Source organism: Sorex araneus, chromosome 5, assembly GCF_027595985.1.
Source record: "Sorex araneus isolate mSorAra2 chromosome 5, mSorAra2.pri, whole genome shotgun sequence".
Taxonomy (NCBI): domain Eukaryota; kingdom Metazoa; phylum Chordata; class Mammalia; order Eulipotyphla; family Soricidae; genus Sorex; species Sorex araneus.
Window position 1 is genome coordinate 26,918,002 of NC_073306.1, and position 21,887 is coordinate 26,939,888.

The 21,887-nt window shown below is 36.9% G+C and overlaps 1 protein-coding gene across 1 annotated transcript in view; it reads left to right on the forward strand.

Annotated features, from left to right (window-relative positions):
* Window positions 1-21,887, forward strand: part of LOC101540732 (selection and upkeep of intraepithelial T-cells protein 7-like) — a 33,016-nt gene that overhangs the window by 178 nt on the left and 10,951 nt on the right. The window contains exons 2-3 of the mRNA XM_055138397.1: window positions 8,772-9,119; window positions 10,289-10,570. Of these exons, the coding sequence (XP_054994372.1) occupies window positions 8,772-9,119; window positions 10,289-10,570 (630 nt within the window). The remainder of the gene's footprint in view (window positions 1-8,771; window positions 9,120-10,288; window positions 10,571-21,887) is intronic.

Sequence of the window (21,887 nt, forward strand, 5' to 3'; positions counted from 1 at the left end):
GATTTCTATTCTATTCCAGCATGTATCACTGTATCACTGTCATCCCATTTGTTGATTTACTCAAGCGGGCACCGGTAACGTCTCTATTATACTCAGCCCTGAGATTTTAGCAGCCTCTCCTTACTTGTCTTTCCCAATGATTGGAGGCTCTTACAGGGTCAGGGGAATGAGACCTATTGTTATTGTTTTTGGCATATCGAATACGCCATGGGTGGCTTGCCAGGCTCTGGTGTGCAGGCAGGATACTCTTGGTAGCTTGCTGGGCTCCCCGAAAGGTATGTATATATCTGTACTGTATTTTGGATATGAATAGGCCAAGGGCGCTTACCAGGCTCTCTCAAGTGGACAATAGACTATTGGTAGCTTGTCAGGTTCTCTAAGAGGGAGAACTAGGCTATTAGATGTCCTGTGGCTGCAATGCCAGGAGCTTAGTTTTATAATTTCTGGATGTTGGCCATTGATGGGATTACATGGCGCTGGGGGTAGTCTCTAGGTATGACTACCTAGCTACTGGAAAATGGGGGATCTGGGTAGAAGAGGCCCAGACCTGATCCAAGCAGCCTTGGAGATCTCAGCCCTGGGTCCCACACACCTGGGTTCCTCTGCCGGCTCCCCCATGCTTGAGGCTTGTCCGAACGTGTGGATAATGACCTGAGCAAGTATGGAAATATTAAATTATGATTTCATTCTAATATAAATTTAAAAATTGGAGACATAGATGAGAGAATAGCAAGATCCACAATATTCAAAACCCCAAACCTGGAAATTAGTATCAGAGTAGGATAATGTAAACTATGATCATTATTGACAGATATTCAGTGTGAATAAGTCTGAGAGATGATAAAAGTAGGGGTCCCACCTTCATGACTTGACTAGGTTTTCAAAGTGAATGTTAAAGAAAAGTTTCCTTTTGCATTTCATAGGGATGGGAGGAAGAGTATTAATTCTGAAATATGCTCTTCTTAACAAGGTTTACTCTCAAAAGACAAGATTTTACAAGAGTCTGTGTTTTATCAGAGCCTTACTGAACTGGGGTTAGGAAAATATTCTACTCCATTTACCTATAGACACTTTTCTTCAACTAACATTGGATGTAGGGGAACTAAGAAACATGTACAGGGCAGGGGTTTTCAAAAGTATGAGTGCTAATACAGGACTTTAAAATGTCACCTCTCCCATATACCTTACCAATATAAACAAAATACTTTTACTATAGTTCTTTCTACTCAGTACATAAAATTAGATTTTCAACAAGAAAAAAAAATTGCAAGGCATCATAAACTAAAAAATAAAAAGACTTCTGGGCTGTTGCAAACAGACTAAACTTTGATTTGGCAAGATTGTTGGAACAATTAGACTGGATATTAAGTCTCTTTAAAAATTATTTGGGGGGCCGGAGCGATAGCACAGCGGGTAGGGCGTTTGCCTTGCACTCGGACAACCCGGGTTCGATCCCCGGCATCCCATATGGTCCCCCAAGCACTGCCAGGAGTAATTCTTGAGTGCAAAGCCAGGAGTAACCCCTGAGCATCGCTGGGTGTGACCCAAAAAGCAAAATATATATATATATTTGGAACTTTTTAATAAAATAAAAAATAGAGAATTTATTTCACCTTTTAATTTCATTCCTAGGCTTCTTAACACAATAACATTAATTTAAAAGGACATACCTATGCTCATCACAGAATTGTGTTACAATATCAATATCTAGAAAAGGCCCAAATGCCCAGCAACAAAAGAAGAAATTATGGTATATAGACACAATTGAATACCATTCAGCTATAAGATAAAGAGGAAAATTTCCAATTTGCTGTAACTTGGAAACCATTAGTGGAAGTCAGGATATTGATTTTGGAAAGTCAAACACCAAGTGATCTCACTCATTTGCAGCGTATAAATAAACAAAGTGAGAAATTAGGTATTCCCCAATGTAAACAAACCCAAAGCATGGTCAACTGTGATCTGACTGTGCTGGACTTGGAGACTTGGGTTAATGGTTGAGGGATCCTAACACCCTGGTAGTGGGCATGCTGTAACAACACTAATAGTATAAAATAAAAAGTATTTTACTATTGTAAAAGATTAAGTTAAATTTTAAAGCAAGACAAAAATAAACTAAACAATATGCTAAATGCTCTAATAGAAAAAATACGTACTATATAAGAATAGATGGACAATATAAGCAATAATACAAATTCAGGAAAGAATAAAAGAAAAACTATGTAATTTTAAAAATACACCATTAGCATAAGAGAAGAATGCCTTTGATGGTTTAATTGGTATACTTGATGACATGGTTGAGAAAAAATTCCTAAGCTTGAGGACATATAATTAGAAATATCCAGTTCTTGTAAAAATCACAATCACACAATCACAATATCCTGTTAATCACCGATTTCTCCGGTGGGCCCAGTAACATCTCATTTCATCCTTTCCCTGAGATCTTAGAAGTCTATCTCGACTTGGCCCTCGTAACCATGTTGCACTGGAGGCTCTTCAGGGTCAGGGGAATGAGATCCAGCTTGTTACTGGATTTTGCATATAAATACACCATGGGAAGCTTGCAAGGCTGTCCCATGGGGGCAGGAAACTCTCAGAAGATTGCCAGTTTCTCCTAGAGGGAGAAGTAGGCTAAAGATATCGCGCAGCCGCTTTGTGGCCTCGCACTTCTGAGAGCTTGCTTTTAAGTCTCTCTCTGGATGTTGGCCGTTGATGGGATCACACACACCTGGGTTCCTCTGCCGGTACCTTCATGCATGAGGCCTGTCCAAATGTGTAGAGAGGAGCCTCCAGCATGGCTACAGCTAGGTTCCGGTGGTCTTCGGCTGCCAGGAGCTCTGCTTGGGGTGGGGAGGGAAGCTGGAGCCCATCCCCTCCGAGGGGCCTCGGGGAAGACAGCCAGGCGTGCGGGCAAGAGACTCTCTGGTTTCTCTTCAGATCGTATAAATCTTTCTCTTGTAAAAAAAAGAAGAGAAAAATATAAGATCTGAGAGACAACTACAAAAATGTGTGCTATAGGGCCTGGAGTGGTAGCACAGCGGGTAGGGTGTTTGCCTTGCACGCGGCCAACTAGAATTCTATTCTCAGCATCCTATATGGTCCCCCGAGCACTGCCAGGAGTAATTCCTGAGCGCAGAGCCAGGAGTAACCTCTGAGCATCTCTGTGTGCAACCCAAAAAGAAAAAAAAAGTGGATTCTATACCAGCAATGGGGTATATAAAAATTAGAAAGATTGATAAGATATTTGCAGTAACAATGACAAAATTTCTCATACTGATTTCAAACAAAATCACACATCCAGAGAACATCAAGATGTGTAAGTATAAAATTTTACACCCAGGAATATTACATTAAAATTTTAGCAAATCAAAGGAATAAATAAAAGAAACTGGGGTATTGCTTATATATCAGTAAAAATTAAAAGTTTATCAGGCATTTCAGAAATCACCAAGCATGGAAAGAGCAAAATGAAATAGTTAAAGTGTTGAGGAGAAACCACAAACCTAATATTCTATATCCCTCAAAACTTATCCTTCAGAAGTAAAGGATGTTAATCATTTCCCAGATATATGATCTGTAAATAATCTTTCTTTCAGTAGCTAGACTCTCTATTTTGTCAACTTTTTTTTTTGGAGTTGAAAAAGCTATTTTGATATTGTCCTATTGGCTTATTTTTGCTTTGTTTGCTTTTCATATGGAGATAAATCTCATTTGTGAAATATTTCTAAGGTCAATGTTAAACACTGAATTGCATAATTTCTTCTATGTATTTTGTGGCTTCAGGGCTTATATTTAACACTTTAATTCATTTTTGTTAAATCCATTTTGTGTGTGGCATCAAAGAGTGTCACATCACATCCTTTTGTAAGAAGTTGTTTACTTCAAAATATTTTCCTTTCTCCAACATATGCTTTTAGCTTCTTCATTGAGAATTAGTTGTTCATACATGTATAGATTTTTTAATGAGTTTTCAATTAATTCTATTAGTCTGCCCATTATTTGGACCACATCCATATCCAGCATCCATAATTCCACACACTGTTGCTTGTATCCTGACCTCATCACACTGTACACACTTATATGTCCCCCTGTCCCTGAATTAAGACAGGCAGGAAAAGAATAAAGCAACCCTAGATCCAATCCTTCAGAGACTCCCAGAGGGGCAAACTACAAAGATTCACCCTCAAAACAACAGAAACAATCCGTATCACTATCACTGTCATCCTGTTGCTCATCAATTTGCTCTAGTGGACACCAGTAACGTCTTCATTGTGAAACTTGTTACTGTTTTTGGCATATTGAATACACCATGGGTAGCTTGCCAGGCTCTGCCATGCAGGCAAGATATTCTCAATAGCTTGCAGGATTCTCCGGGTAGGGCGCTTGCCTTGCATGCAGCCAACCTGGGTTCGATTCCTCCGTCCCTCTCAGAGAGCCCGGCAAGCTACAGAGAGTATCCCGCCCACACAGCAGAGTCTGGCAAGCTACCCGTGGCATATTCGATATGCCAAAAACAGTAACAAGTCTCACAATGGAGACGTTACTGGTGCCCACTAGAGCAAATTGAAGAACAATAGGATGACAGTGTAATAGAAACAATAGGGAAGACAATTATAACCTACCTAGCTCAAGGAGTGAAATTAATAGCATGAAAGGCTCTACCTGTATCAACCATCTCTGTAATCTCTCAGATCATGACTTTAGAGACTTTATGTTGAGGATATTTTATGAGGACAAAGAAGTGATGGTGCAGGTAGTCAGCAAAACATAAGAAACTAGGAGACAGAAATGAGAAAACTACAATGAGAAGTTAAAGGAGTGAAGGGTATGGTATGTGAAATAAAAAAAACCCAATAGAAGACATAAGCAACAAAATGACAATAGCTGAGGAAAAGATCAGTAAATGTCAAGATGAAATGCAGGAAACTTCTATAAAAAAACAGACAGTGAAAAAAATTGAAAAAAGTAAACAGCATGCTGGAGAACTACAGGAATGAATTCAAAAGGAATAATATGAGTCATCAAATTATGTCCCTGAGGAACAGAAAGGCAAGTTAAATGGAGACCCTATTAGTCCAATAAATAGGAGACCCTATTTATTGTAGAAAAAAAGCCTGGAGTTGAAGAATACAGGTACTCTCAGATCTGAGAGACCCAAAGGATCCTACTGAAAATAGACAAAAATAGAAAAACTTTCAGGCACATTGTAGCAAGAATGACAGAGGCAGAACATTGAAAGCTGCAAGACTGAAGAAAGAACTCCCATAACATTTGAATATCTATCAAAATGAGACTCTGCAGACCAGAAGAAAATGGTGGGATAGAGTAAAAATTAATCCTCACTAAAATAACACCTTACCAAGAATATTCCATCCAGCTAGATTATCATTCAGCTTTAAAGGAAGGATAGGAAGCATCAACAGACAAGCAATGCTAAGGGGAATTTATATCATTGGAACCAGTTTTTCAGGTATTAAAAGAGTTTCTCTAAAAGGCAAGACAAAAACTTCTCAGGACTTCACCATTGAGTATGGCATTTATAGTTGCCCTCTATTAGACTAAGAAAGATTCTTAGCTTGTTGAAATTTTATACCTTTAAAATAATAATGTTTCATTTATTTTAAACATTAGTGCAGACACTTCAGTCTTATTCACAACTCAATATTTTCTAACATAAAACCAGCATTATCTTTTTAGAATAAACCACACTTTGAACAAGAGTTGAGTACTGAAAGGAGGTAAAGTGATATACTTGATAATATTTCAGAAACAACAGTATTGCAAACCACAGTCTCTGAAAAGTAGAGACAGACAGACAGACAGAGAAAGATGGAGATAGGGGAAGGGAGAGACAGAGAGAGAGAGATAGAGAGAGAGATGGAAAGTGTCTGTAGAAGCAGACTGGGGGTGGGAAAGGGCACAGAAGGGAAATTGGGGACATTGGTGACAGGAACTGTATACTGATGAAGGGATGGGTGTTGGAAACTTCATGGCTGAAACCCAATCAGGAACAAATTTTATATCTCAGGGTGATTCACAGGCCTATTCAGATTTTCCTTTAAATTTTTTTAATTCTCCTGTTATTAAATTACATGTTTATAGTATTTTGCTATTCCATGTAAAATTTAAAATGTGTTAGCATATAATTATTAATACCATGAATTTATTAAATTTAAATTTATCTATAAAAGATGTAGTTTTTGGCATTTTTATCAGCATATTATTGATTTACAATTTTGTGGAATTTAGAAGTTCTGTTTTATTCATCTGTATATGTTTAGATATTACCACCTCCACAATCAGAGAACGATATATCTCATATGTTTTGTATAAAAAAAATAAGGAAACATACGGCCAATGGTATTAGAACTGAGAATTTTGTTTACAGGATTGACTTTACCTGAGAGTGGTGTGGGAGGGAGAGGTCTTTGAGATCTGGTGTGGAGGGGGGTGAATCCTCTGGTAGGAGGGATGGTGTTGAAATGATATATACATGAAAAATATAATGATAATATTATAAATCATGGTACTTTATAAAAATGGTCAAGAAAAATATTTTTAATATTTTTATTTTATAAAGTAGCGCACAATATTTGATTACATTTAATATTCAAACACCAATCCCACCATTAGAAAAATATTTTTAAATGGCCAAAATTTCATAGATTCTGTTTTGTATACCTTCTGATTTTTAAATTTAAAACCTGTACATTTGACTCTGTTAATGTATAAGCTAGAAACAGATTCTTCCCCTTCTCTAGAATTTGTTATTTTTATGATTGTTTCATTTTTACATTTTTGTTTTATTTTGTAGACTTGGCTACCAAGGGTTAGCCTGAAGTGTAAGTGCCAGATCTTTTTAATTTGTTTATCAATATGTGCCTTTTGTTGGTCCTATATAACCACTTTCTAAGTTTCCCTACCTATCCAGGTCCTAATTTTTACTAAATCTTGTTGTTTCCTAAAGGGGAAAAAAGAAAACTTAAGGGGGTAAATTAAAGTCTATTTCACTTCTCAGGAGTAATTTTAGCTGAGGAGTTGGGAGTATATAACAATGATTTTCCTCCTTATCTGAACATCTCTGATAAGAAGCAGCAGACAATGATCATAGCAAAATTTCTTGATATTATGAGCACAACTTTCTTTATCCAACTCTGGTTCCCATAAGCTGTATATAAGCAACTCTAGGAAAGCATTCAGTTTCCTGCCACTGAGCTATAATAATTACTACTGCAATAACGCAAATTAACACAATTTCCATTCAACATTTTCCCCCAAAACTTATTATAATAGTACATCAACTATAAAAGAATCCAGAAATCTAAACAGGTACATAAAGTAGATTCTACCAATATGAGTATTTTCTAATAGGAGACCAATTCCTGGTGCTTCTTATTCTGCAATCTTCCTAGAATCCTTCAAGAGGACATATTTTCAAAGTTGTGGTATTTTTCTTTACAAAAATGTAATATTTGCTTAAGCAGAAAGATATATAGTCAGAACTTGACATTTTAATGGCCCATTAAGATGGAAAGAATTTAGTGTGTGTCCTTCAATGTCTAGCAAAAAATGTTATTGATTTAATTTTAAAAAATGCACTGGTTGAACTCCATAAGAAGAAAACTGCCACCCGATCAAAAAATGGGGTGATGAAATGAACAGAAACTTTTCCAAAGAAGAAATCCGAATGGCTGAGAGGCACATGAGAAAATGTTCAACATCACTAATTATCAGGGAGATGCAGATCAAAACAACAATGAGATATCATCTCACACCACAGAGACTGGCCCACATCCCAAAGAACAAAAGCAACCGGTGTTGGCGTGGATGTGGGGAGAAAGGGACTCTCCTTCACTGCTGGTGGGAATGCCGACTGGTTCAGCCCTTTTGGAAAACAATATGGACGATTCTCAAAAAGTTAGAAATTGAGCCCAAATGGGAGCTCAATTGACCCAGCAATACCACTCCTGGGAATATATCCCGGAGAGGCAAAAAGGTATAGTAGAGATGACATCTGCATTTCCATGTTCATTGCCTCTCTGTTTACTATAGCCACAGTATGGAAAAAACCAGAGTGCCCGAAAACAGATGATTGGCTAAAGAAACTCTGGTATATTTACACAATGGAATACTACGTAGCTGTCAGAAAACATGAAGTCATGAAATTTGCATATAAGTGGATCAACATGGAAAGTATCATGCTGAGCGAAATGAGTCAGAAAGAAAGAGACAGACATAGAAAGATCGCACTCATATGTGGAATATAAAGTAGCTGAGAGGTACAAGCTTACAATGTTGCGATTCCTGGCAGACATTTCTCTGGACTTAGTTACTAAAATATTAAAATACAGAAATCCAAAACTATGCTGCTGCTGGTGCGGCCTCCTGACCTCATATCTCTTCATTCTCAGCAATGGAAAACAAATTACCAAATGCTTTCTTTTCAGCAGATTGACTTTAGGAGGGAGAAACTCCTAATCAATAATAGTGAATTTTTTGTTTAAATATTGAATGTAATCAAAGTAAAGTGAAAGTAAAGTGAAATTTACCAGTTACACATGCGGGATGGGGGGCTGGGGAGGTGGGGGGAAGGGGGGAGTGATTCTTGGTGGTGGAATATGTGCACTGGTGAAGGGATGGGTGTTTGAGCATTGTATAACTGAGACTTTAACCTGAAAGCTTTGTAACTTTCCACATGGTGAATCAATAAAATAATTAAAAAGAATGTTATTGATTTCAGATTCATTCTAGTCTTTTATCTTTCTCCACAGAAAAATGGACAGTGATCACTTCCACTGGACATTTGGTGGCCACAGTAGGAGGGCAGGCTGAGCTCAGTTGCCAGTTGTCCCCATCACAAAGTGCAGAGAACTTGGAGGTACAATGGTTAAAGGGTAAAAGTTCCAAGCTTGTTTACCTTTTTAGAGGTGGCCATGAGGTGAATGAAGACATTGCCAGAGAATATGTAAATCGCACAGAATTTGTGAAAACAGCCATTGGGAAGGGAAAACTGACTCTAAGACTTCATAATATCAGTGTTTCTGATGATGGGACTTATCAGTGTTTATTTAAAGGTGAAAACTTCAGTGATGTGGCCAGCATAAACCTGAGTGTAGCAGGTAAGATTGATGGTGGAACATCACATACCACTGTCTTCATTATGCCTTATGCCAAAATATGTGAAAAATAGCACTGTAGCACTGTAGCACTGTCATCCCGTTGCTCATTGATTTGCTTGAGCAGACACCAGTAACATCTCCATTGTGACAGTTTTTGGCATATCAAATACGCCACGGGTAGCTTGCCAGGCTCACCTAGCATCTGCCTGTTGGGAAGGCTTGAATGGTGATGAAAAAATTAGAAATAATGGTAGTGGGAAGGAGTAATGATGGTGGGATTGGTGTTGAAATATTGAATGTAATCCAATATTGTGAACAACTCTATGAAAATAAAATTTAAAAAAATAAAGTGATATGAGGCACAATGGAGATGGATTAATTGAATCCAACTTGTCTACCACAAAAGTATATGCCCTTTCACTCCCCAAACAGATAGCAAATCCCTGATGGGGAGTGGCTGCATCATTCTTGGAGCACTGTAGCTCTCCATTCATTCCTTTGTATCCAGTGGGCTGAGGAAGAAGCAACATGAGCAATCACTTGCCATATTTTATAGGGCAGCCTTCAAAGGACTATATTGCTTCTCTCCAGTCCCACAAAGTAGAAGTAACAGAGTCACAGAATAGCAGTGATGATTTGAAATATGAAGTGTATAAAAATATATACATTTAGCAATATAAATTTTCAGGTAAAGGCTTGGGTGACCACAAGGAAAAGAAAAAGGAAACAGGGTTTGATATATATATAGCATTATTTGGATTATATTTTCATGCACATGCTTATTAATTATGCCATTGATAGAAGAAATACTAAATTATATGATACTAAGTGCTACAAATGCTGTCAATCCATAAAAATACAAACACTGCAAAAAGGACAGAAACTAACTATGATACCAATACCAAATATATGTCTATATGCAGCCCGCTTAATCTGAGCCTGAGAGGAGGAATTCTTAGATGGAGACAACTACAGAGGAATGGCTTTAGATCCAAAATATACTATGCAATGAATAGATCATGTAAAGTAGGCAGAGGCTGATTTGTAGGATGGATGTGGTTTTGAGAACCCTCTTCTTACATCGAAGAGCACAAAATTAATATGACCCCTTTCCTTTTAACATTATAACCCAATCCCAGGGAACTAATTCTCTGTCTCATTTTCCGTAGCATTAGGCTTGAAGACACAGGTTCATGTTCAGGCTTCTAACATTAAAGGACTTGTGGTGGAGTGTAACTCAGGAGGATGGTTTCCAGAGCCCCAGATGGAGTGGAGAAACAGCAAGGGAGAGGTCATTCCACACTTGTCAAAATCCTATTCACAGGATGAAGCCAAATTATTCCACATGGAGATGACTCTTTTCCTGCCTATTCAGCACCGGAGCAACGTAACTTGCTACATTTTCAATTCTTTATTAGGCAAAGGAAGGCATACAAATATCACCTTAACAGGTGAGTTTTTTTAGATAGGTTGTCAATATACAAACATAAAGAGAAAATTACCGAGATAATGTTAAAGAGGTTCATGTGTTATCAATGACAATGACCCTATATAATCATTGTGAGATTTGATAGTACAAATGAGATCAGGTGATGAGGGGATGCTTTAGAAGAAACCCATTATAAGAGGAGTAATGGCAACTCCTAATTAAAATATGTAATATATATTTCATGTATTACTTAAAGTTCATTATCTCAGTAGACCTTCTATATGTGGACAAATTTCTAAATTTTAACTGAATTTAGTACAGTCACTTATCTTCCAGATCTTCAGAAATGAGTGTAACCTATCATATTTGATGGGTTTTTGTGAATTTTAAATGAATTACTAGAACCAAAGAGCTTTGCTTACTTTCACATGACATTAGTACTAATAATATCATTCAAGACTTACTGAAAATTTCAGTAAAGAGTGTTTAACTGAGAAAAGTCTATCAAAACAGTGTAAGGGAAATGTAGAACACAGGTATTCTATTATTTGTTAATGTACCATCACTTCTTAAAGATTTGATGGGTAGACATCAAAGACTTTTTTAAAAAAATAGTTTTACTGTTTTATGCCCATGTGTTGTTTTTTTTTTTTTTTTTTTTTGCTTTTTGGGTCACATCCGGCAATGCTCAGGGGTTACTCCTGGCTTATGCACTCAGGAATTACTCCTGGTGGTGCTCAGGGGACCATGTGGGATGCTGGGAATCGAACCCGGATTGGCTGCGTGCAAGGCATACGCCCTACCCGCTGTGGCTGTGCTATCACTCCAGCCCATGTGTTTTTAAACAGGGAAATAGTTTCTTGGGTGAGTGAAAATATTGAACTTAAAAAGTTAATACATTTCAGGGACTGGAGAAATATATTGTATTTAAAGCATTTTCCTTTCATGCATATGACTGCAATCAATCCCCAGCACCATCTATGGTCCCCTAGTACCTTTAGGAGTTATCTTGAGCACAGAGTAAGATACATCTCCAAAACCTTACAAACCACACAAAAATACCCATGTAAATATATTATAAAGATGATGTTAAAAATAATAATCAGAGGTACACAAAACGTTTTAGCCTGCTTGAGTATTGATTTAAATCAGACAGTGTCACCCCAAAGTGGTTTGGAGTTCTCTACTAAGAGGAGTGAGATATATTTTATAGACAAGATTCCCAAGAAAATCAGAAAACTATTTGTCTCAAAGATTTCTGTCTGAGAAATATACCCATAGCTAACATCTATGTAGAGAAATTAAAGTGGACTATAGGAGCAGAATAGTCAGTAGTTAGTGTTTTCAGTGTCATTACAGGGAGCCTCTTTTTTTGTTTGTTTGTTTTTGGGTCACACCTGGCGATGCACAGGGGTTACTCCTGGCTTTGCATTCAGGAATCACTCCTGGCGGTGCTCAGGGGACCATATGGGATGCTGGGAATGGAACCCGGGTCGGCCTCCTTCAAGGCAAACGCCCTACCCGCTGTGCTATCACTTCAGCCCCAGGGAGCCTCTTCTCAACACTCCTTTTTTTTTCAGAACCTTCCTTTTTCTTTCTCTTCCCTATTTTTATTGAGGTATCATGATTTAATATACTGCTAATGATAGCTTCATAAATACTTTATTCCAACACCACACCCACCACCAAATTGCCTGCTTCCCTCCAAAATTATTGTGGGCCCGTTACAGGGAGAGGCTTGAGGGGTGGTTGGAAAAATGGAGACAACTGTGGAGGGAAGAGGAAAAAAAACCACACAGTGGTAATAAGAATGGTGTCGGAATATTGCATGCCTATAACAAATCATCATGAACAACTTTGCAAACTACGGTGTTTAAATAGTGTGTGGGGGGGTGGGTGGGGGGGGGAGGAAAAACAAAACTGTCCCTAGGGCTCCTTCCCACCCCTTTTCCCACCCAGGTTAACTAAGTTCTGTGGACCAACAGTCATTTTTGTAAATATACACAGAGAGACACACACAGAGAGACACACAGAGACACACAGACACACAGACACACACACACACACACACACATATATATGTGATAGTGTTTATATGTGTGTGTGTGTGTGTGTGTGTGAACACTATCACAGAAACAAGCTGCATATGTTCTACTGGTTTTTTACCATTAAACCTCTCCGTGATCAGCATGAGTTGCTCCATACTCTGTTTGACTGCTCCCTATACAATCAAGAAACATTCAGCTGAACTATTTATAAATAAACAAGAGAGACACTGCTTTGTGTCTCCTACATACTCAATTTACGTCCTAGCTCTGAACTTGTCCTTAAGCAGCTCACTAATCTAGCACTGACCCAAATATAAAAAGTAATGAAAATACAGGGGCCGGAGCGATAGCACAGCGGGTAGGGCGTTTGCCTTGCACGCGGCCGACCCGGGTTCGATCCCTGGCATCCCATATGGTCCCCCAAGCAAGCACCGCCAGGAGTAATTCCTGTGTGCAAAGCCAGGAGTAACCCTTGAGCATCGCTGGGCGTGACCCAAAAAGCAAAAAAAAATAAAATAAAAAATAAAAAGTAATGAAAATACAAAACCTGAGGATTTAACAGCAATAATTTTCCCAATATGATGGTGCTCTCTGTTATGTTTTTATTGATTTTACTCTGTCCTCTCTTTCAGATGATGTGTTTAAAACAGATCACATATTGATGAGTGTTTTAATTCCAGTTTATGCAATAATAATTTCTATTATTTTAATTCAATTCTGTCCATGTGTCACCAGAAAAGGTAACTACTGCAACAAGGGTGAAATAATTAAGTATATGTCTCTTGAAAGGCAGAGGCAAAACTGTATAACATTTGTCAACCAATTCTAAAATCCTTCTAGAGGAAGCTTTAGGGCATGTTCTTTGATTTTACCCTATTGAACTACCAATATTCTTCCATTACAACCATTGGATTCTAGCACCATATATTTTATAAAATAATCCATTTTCCAGCCATCACCTAAAATAGATAATACAGTTGAATAAACTTCTAGGTGAGTGGATATGAATCTGAAGTTTGAGCAGATAATTTAAAAGAAGTAAAATAAAGTAAAAGCTACAATATATTGTACTAATTTCTTTAATTCATAAACTGTACCACATATACTGAATCAGTACTATGCATTGTAATAAAGATTTTATTGAAAATGTTTGTTTAATTATTCCAAAATATAAGTGCTATCATTGTGAACATTTCATGAATCACATAGTTCATAAGTGGCAGAGCCTAGTATTGGAAGGAATACATGTTGGGGGCAAACTCTGTTTGATCAATACGCTTACTTGTGATATTTTGTTTAGGTGTTGTTTTTTATGTATTTTAATTGAAGATTAAATTTTTGAGAAGATTATCAACTCAAAATGTATTTTGTTCTATGTTTATCAGTGTAATTTTCTTCAGTTTGGTTCCATGATATCTACCAATGATATTATTTATACTATGGTCAATTATATGAGTAGCTCTTCTTTGACTCTCAAAAAAGTCTATAAAATGTGAAATCATAATTGTATCTCAATTAAACTTCTTTAAAAACTATCTTTTAGTTATTTTTATAGTAATATAAAGTTTCAAATTTTATGAACACACATTTTAGTAATACATGGAAAAATCAATTTAATGAATTCTACTTAACTTATACAGATGAGCTCCTTACTGGGCAATAAAATCTGAGGGTTGTTCAGAATCTGGTGATTCAAGAAAATTGCTTTTCTTTCAGTCAATTTAGTGTTGCAAGTGAAAGCTTTTCAATTCAATGATATTTAAATTTACCAAAAATCCGATGAAGTATCCTGAACCTCTTTCAATTCTCCTAACTGAATATGGTACGGAATATATGATAATAACTAAGAAAATGAGTCCTTTCTAGTTCTGTGAGATCTAAAAGTCTAATTTTACTAGACTCTGCCGCAATCAATAAACTAAATTCATAGTCTGGGCTTTCTATAGGTTTTATTATATGAAACAATAACTATGCTATTTTTCAGATAATCATTTTCATACCATTTAATGACCACCATTTATTTCTAATTTGTTAATACTTGCTTTCTCTGTTTTAGTTAAAAGTTGTAACAGGATTTGCTCTTTCATCTCAGCTGGATTTCAATTCCTTTGTTATTTGCTCCTTGGGACAGTGCCCTTTACTTATTTAAAATTCCGGAACAGAGGTAAGTGAGTTATTTCTAGTTCCATATTTTATTTATTTGGGGTGAGTAGGACCTCCCATTATTGTAGAGATCCCATCAGGATCTCTATGGCCATTCCCAGATATTCTTAGACAACCAGGACAAACTAGGATTCCATTATGCACAGTATGTGTCAGTTTCAATCACTTGCCTCCAAGTTCAGTTCTTTTCTTCCATTTGTTGAACTGCAACAATCTATTCATTTATTTATTGAATTGAAGATTTACGAATTATTTCCACACTCTGTGGGTTGTCCTTTTATTTTCCCAGTGGTGTTCATTGAGAGAAAAATGGTTTTAATTTTGATAAATAAAAGTTTATCTATTTTGTTGTAACTTGGTATAGTAATAAAGAAAATATTGCCTAACTTAGGTTACAAAAATTTGTTCTATACATTTTTTTCACAGCTGGTCATTTTCATTTTATTTTTAATTTAATTACTTTGCACTGATTTATTCTACTTTTGTCAATAGTATTTTAATTTTTCCCATTTAAAAATATTTTATTCTATTTTTGTAAAGTTGTCCACAATAATTTATTACATTTTATATTCCAACACCAATTTCACCATCATTACACCTTCCCACCACCATATTTCAAATGCAGGATTTAAATAACTTATTTCATATTGCATGTTAAGAATATTCAGGTAAAAATGATCCAGAAAAAGTTTCCTTAGAGGAAAGTGTGTGAGTATTGTTGTGTTTTTCCCTGGAGTAGTTAAGCCCTTGTCTTGGTACATCAGTGGTGTAGAGTATGAGATGTCACATGACTGCATTTGGGGCTGTGTGCTTTGGGAATTCTAAAACTTTAAATACAGTGATACAGCTGAGGTTAATTTAATTTTTTTAATTGGATGGTGAATTTGGGGTGTGGCGACATCTCCTACAGTCTGTTGCTCGTGTTGCTCTCTTCTGAGAGACTTATTTATGAGTCTCTGGATGATAGCCGTTAATGAGCTTTTATGACACCAGAGACAGTTCTTGGGCATGACTGCCAGGCTGCAGGAAGCACGGAGAGATGGGGGGAGTCGCCTCTTCCTATCTCTCTGCAATGCTCCTATATTTCTTATAGGAGCTTTTAACTTTTGCATATGATATTAAATGTATAATTAAATATGGTTTGAGATGATGTCCAAATGTGTTTCCCCCATAGGTGGATGTTAAATTGTGCCAGCATCATTTTAATTTATTTAGCATTTTAATCATTGAATTATCTTGGCACCCCTGAACAATAAATTGACTATAAATAATTGAACTCAACATTAGTAACTTGATCTATATACCAATACCATTACAATTGTGTGTTACTTACTATGATCTTTGTATTGAATTTTGAAATCAGGAAGAGTTAATCATAGTAATTTCATATTAATTGCTTCTTTTAAATTTTTTCTGGTTCTGTTCTGGGTTCATGTTAGCTTTATGATATATCTGTCAATTGACAAAAGTCAGTTAATTTTTTATAAGGATTGCATTTAATCTGTACACTTATGTAGGTATCTTTTTTCATGTTAGCAATATTGTCTTTAATCCAATAAACAGAGACGTTATTTCATTAATCTGTTTCTAATTCCATTACTTTCAGCAGTACTGCATAATTTAGTGCATATATCTAACAATTTAGTTACTTTAAACGAAAAATTGTTGTTTTCAATGCTATTGTAAGTGAAAATGTTCTCTTAATTTTGCATTCATATTTATCACTACTATGCATAGGTTAACTGATTCTTATACATTGGAATCTTAGTGCCTTTTACTTCATCATTTTTCCATTGCTTTACTAAGGACACTAGACTTCTTTTTTTTAAATTCTGAATAGTTTTCCTGGCTCAGGATTTTTTCCTAAGTTGGTAAGGTGTTTTAGTGTTTAGTTTTCTTTTCCCTGATATTTTTGTATAATTTTTTTTGTAGATGTACCAAAGTTTCTTTATTTTTTTTAAATTGAATCACCATGTGGAAAGTTACATAGTTCTCAGGATTATGTCAGTTATACAATACTCAAACACCCTTCCCTTCACCAGTGCCCATATTCCATCACCAACCACCCCAGTATACCTCCCACCTCCCGCCCCCTCCCATCCCCCCAGTCCCCCCCTCTTGTAAGTGATAAGTTTCATTTTCTTTACTCTTTATCTTGATTACATTCCATGTTTCAACTCATAACTCACTATTGTTGCTGGAGTTCCCCCCACAAAAATAAGACAGTCCTACTGCCAAGGAAGCATTTGATAGTTTTCCATTGCTGAGAATGTAGAGATATTAAGTCCCGCTGTTTGTTACATAACTTTTCTTCATTTTTTTCCCCCTCCTTCCCGTGCCACCAAGTTCATGCCTGCTTAGTAATCTTCATAGTATGATTGATGCCACGCTGCCTGACTAAGGGAGAAAAAACCTAGAAAGATGGTTATTTCCCGTCGTCAGCCGGCGTAGGGCTATAGCTTAGTTGATAGTCTAGCAGCATGTCTGCAAGCAGTTTCTGGAACCAATAGTAGTGCGCTGGTATCGGCCCCGGCTCCACCAGCATCCCGCTGTTCCATGTACATAATTTCTTTTTTTTCCTTATATCCCGTTCCCACGCCACCAGGTTCGTGTCTGCTTAATGGACATCATAATATGGCTAACGCCACACCACATTTCTTCCCGAGAAAGAAATATTTCTTCCCCTCAGCCGGCGTGGGGTTATAGCTTAGTTCAGTCTAGAGAGATGGCTACCACTATGATTGCCTTCAATATTTCAACAAAAGACTTACTATTCTTGTTAGGATCATCCCCCCAAAGTCCAACCCATTACAAAGGAACCATTTCATATTGCTGATGATTAGATGACATTAGGTCGCGTGGCCGCAGCAGCGGCCGCGCAGTTTTGGGTTTCTGTATAAAGTCCAGGGAAAATTCTGTCAGAAATTCTATCACTACAATCTTTTACCCTTTTATGGTGCTCATAAGATGGGAAAACCTAGAGAAATACCGGGGCCCCTCTGTGGCAGCCTGGCGGAAATGCTCAGTTCACATTCTGGAAGTATTTCATTGGGCTGCTGGTGTCCAAAGTAAGCAGCGGCAGCGGCGAGTGGGTCATTTTTGTATAATTTTTATAACAGCATAATACTGTCATTAAATTAGATGAGAGTGCTTCTGTCTGTTCTAGTTTTGTGGCACTCTTAGTCATTGTTATCAATTCTATTAACTTTTTTCAGAATTTACATCTGAAACCATTTCAACCCTGCTTTCATTTGGGGGGTTTTAAATATTTTATTAATTTAATTTATTTATATATGTTACATGTATACAAATTTTCCTTTTCTTCTTCAGCAGTTCACAGGTTCTTTCTAGGAATTTTTCTATGTCCTTAGAGTTGTATAAACTTATGACTTTCATTTCTTTGTAGTACACTCATAAAAGTTCCTTTGAATTTGTAGTCTTAAATATGATATCCATATCTTTCAGTTCAGACATTAATATATTTTTTCTTTCATCTTATTAAAGATTTGTTGATTTTGTTTAACTTCTCCTATAACCCATTGTTAATTTGAGTAATTTTCTTTATTATTTTATTATACTTTTAATTTATGTATTAATACTTATTTTACTTCTCCCCCTTTTGAAGGTAGTATGCTCTTGTACTCTTTTGTTCTAAGGTCTTAAGGTGCAAATGTCACTGTCACTGTCATCTTGTTGTTCGTTGATTTACTCAAGTGGGCACCAGTAACATCTCTACTACACTCAGTCCTGAGATTTTGGCATCCTCTCCTTACTTACTCTTCTTTCCCAATGATTGGAGGCTCTTTCAGGAGAATGATACCTATCGTTACTGTTTTTGGCATATCAAATACACCACGGGTAGCTTGCCAGTCTCTGGCATGCAGGCGGGATACTCTCGGTAGCTTGTTGGGCTCTCCGAGAGGTATGTATATATCTTTTACTGTATTTGGAATATGGATACGCTATGGGGAGCTTGCAAGGCTCTCCCGTGTGGGCAATAGACTCTTGGTAGCTTGTCAGGTTCTCCAAGAAGGATAACAAGGCTATTAGATGTCTTCTGGGAGCTTGCTCTTATAGTCTCTGGATGTTAGCCATTGGTGGTGGGATTACATGGTGCCAGGGGCAGTTTGTGGGTATGGCTGCCAAGCTCCTGGAAAATCTGGGTGGAGAGGGCCCAGTTCCAATCCAAACAGGCTTGGAGATCTCAGCCCCTGGGTTCCTCTGCTGGTCCCTTTATGCGTGAGGCTCTTCCTAACAGTGCAAATATAACTTATTATTTGGGAATTATCTTTTTAATGTAGGCTTTCATAGCTATAACCTTGGGTGCCACTTTATCTGTTTCCCATACATTTTTTGTACCTTATGCTCTAATTTTTATAATTCTAATGGCAATTTGTAATTTTCTTTGAGTTTTTCATAGATACTTTGGAATTTAGAAGTATATTTATCCCACACAGTTTTACATCCCAAATTTATTATTTTATTGATTTATATTTTAATCACAGTTTTGTTGTGATTTATATAATAAAATTGCTTTTATTATATAAATTTATTTAAATTTATTGGGGCTTTGTTAATAATTTAGTATGCTATCTATACTGGGTAGTATTTATTAAACACTTGTTAAAACTCTAGAGTATTTCGTTGCTTTACATATGTATATTAATACTGTTGTTAGTTGCAATATTTTTATCATATTTTATCTTTCTTAGAGTTTGACTCTTAATATTATAAAATGTCCTTCTTTATTTCTAGTAGCACCTTTTCGCATTTTGTCTCTTTTTAGTAGCATAACTTTGCCCTCTTTAACTTTCAAATTATGTGCCTGAAAAGTAAAATCTTATTGTAGACAGCAGATGTTTGAGCCAAATTTAAAATATTGTTAAATATTTGCTTTTACCTTATCATTTATGTTTAATATAACTAAGAAAATAGTATTTTTATCTGTAATATTTATATTTTTCATTTATCATATTTTCCATCCAAGCAGCTTATTATACTCTGAGAAAGTTTGTTTTTAAATTACTATTTATTTATTGAGCTAACCATAATTTTCTGGAGTGTAAATGTCTAATGTTATAGGGATAAAATGTCACCACACCATGCCCAGGTGATACAAAATCTCATTGTCCTTCTACCACAGTATATGACCCCTTTCTTCCACTCCCCTCCTTAAGTAACTTTACTTCATTTGTCAGAGTTTGTTTTAATTGTTCATAGTCTCATATATTGCCTACTTTTAAAAACCTGTATAAATTAAACAATTCAGCAATTTTTCATTTTTTTCCACCTTTTGGTTCGTTTTGCTTGAAAAGGCAAGATTTCAACTTTTGTTATAGTTTAGTAGGTTATGAATATAGCTTATGTATATATTCACCACAGCTTATGTATATATTCATCTGTCACTGGATACTCAGGTTGTTTCTGATCTTGGCTAATACATATTTTCAAGTGTATCATTTTTCTTTTGTAGTTATTTTATCTATTTTGTATGTTGGGGAGAAGAACATTTATCTTTAAAGTTTCTTGGCTATCACATAGATTATTTCTAGTAGGCTAAATCACTTGTATCACTTGTCATCTCGTTGATTTTCGATTTGCTCTAGCGGGTGCCAGTAACATCTCCATTCATCCCTGTCACATACTAGTGTAGCCCAATGGCATCTGCTCACTCCAGGAACACAAAGAGCCTCAAACCATCCATTTAGGGTTTTAAGGAATAAATATGACCATCTTGTAAGTGGGCGGCCATGCTTTGATGTCCTGTGGAATCCAGTCTGTAACAGCTCTAGTCCAGCGGTCATCTTTAAATCACATTACTTGTCCAGCCCATCTGATTTTCAATGCCTTGGCAAATGAGACAGCGTCCCTGTCTTGATCATTGATGGAAGTAGGAACTCCGGATTCCTTCTCCCACTTGAGTGAAATGTGATATTCCAAGCATAGCTCTTTCGATTCCTCTTTGGGATACCCAAATAACCAAATAGCAGGCTACATATGGACTTATAAATGTTTCTGTGTTGTAGTTCCCAAGAATTTGTATATATTGCCTTACAAAGTAAGAAGGAATTGAGAATATTAAGTTCATAATTTTCTTAAGAAAATTAAGGGGGCTGGAGCGATAGCACAGCAGGTAGGGTGTTTGCCTTGCATGCAGCCAACTGGGTTTGATTCTCAGCATCCCATATGGTCCCCTGAGCACTGCCAAGGGTGGTTCCTGAGTGCAGAGTCAGGAGTAACCCCTGTGTATCGCTGGGTGTGACCCAAAAAGCAAAAGAAAAAGAATTAAGGGCTGGTCTGGCTCCACCTTTGGCACCCCATCGGGTTCTCTGAGCACAGGCAGTAGTGATCGCTGAATGAAGAGCCAGGAGTAGACACTGAGCACCACCAAGTGTGGCCACAAAGTAAAACAAAATAAAAGGGAGGTTGAGGTTTATTGTGGTTCTTGGTGGTGGAATATGTGCACTGGTGAAGGGATGGGTGTTTGAGCATTGTGTAGCTGAGACTTAAGCCTGAAAATTTTGTAACTTTCCACATGGTGACTCAATTAAAAAAATTTTAAAAAGGGAGGTTGAAGGATCTGAGTCAAAGAGAACAGATAAAGAAAGATGGAAGTAAAGTCCCCAGAGATAGCACATGGGTTAAGAAACCTGCTTGCATGCAGCTGACCCCAGTGTGATGCCCAGTGCTGTACATGTTCCCCTGAGCACAGCCAGGAATAAACCCTGGGTACAGAGCCAGAGTAAGCCTGAGAACTGTTGGGTATGTCCTATCTCATTCCTCTAAAGAAAGACACGGAAAGAATACTGAATGCATAATAACAGTATTTTAAACATGGAAGGAAACAAAAGGATTCTTCCCCAGAGAGATTATAGAACTGATGATAGCTTGATTTTATGTTTTGATCTTCCAAGCAGAGCTGTGAATGGGGGGCACTGAGGCCACTCCTAGTGATACTTGGCCACCAGGCAGGATGGCTGAATTCTAAGATCTTGGGATGTGGTGTTGCTCAGGTCCAACAGTATTGGGTGCCATCAGGGCCACATCAACAGGTGCTAAGTTGGCTATGCCCTTTACCAGAGAATTGAACGCAAGTCTTATGCATCCCTTAATATCTTGATTTTCATA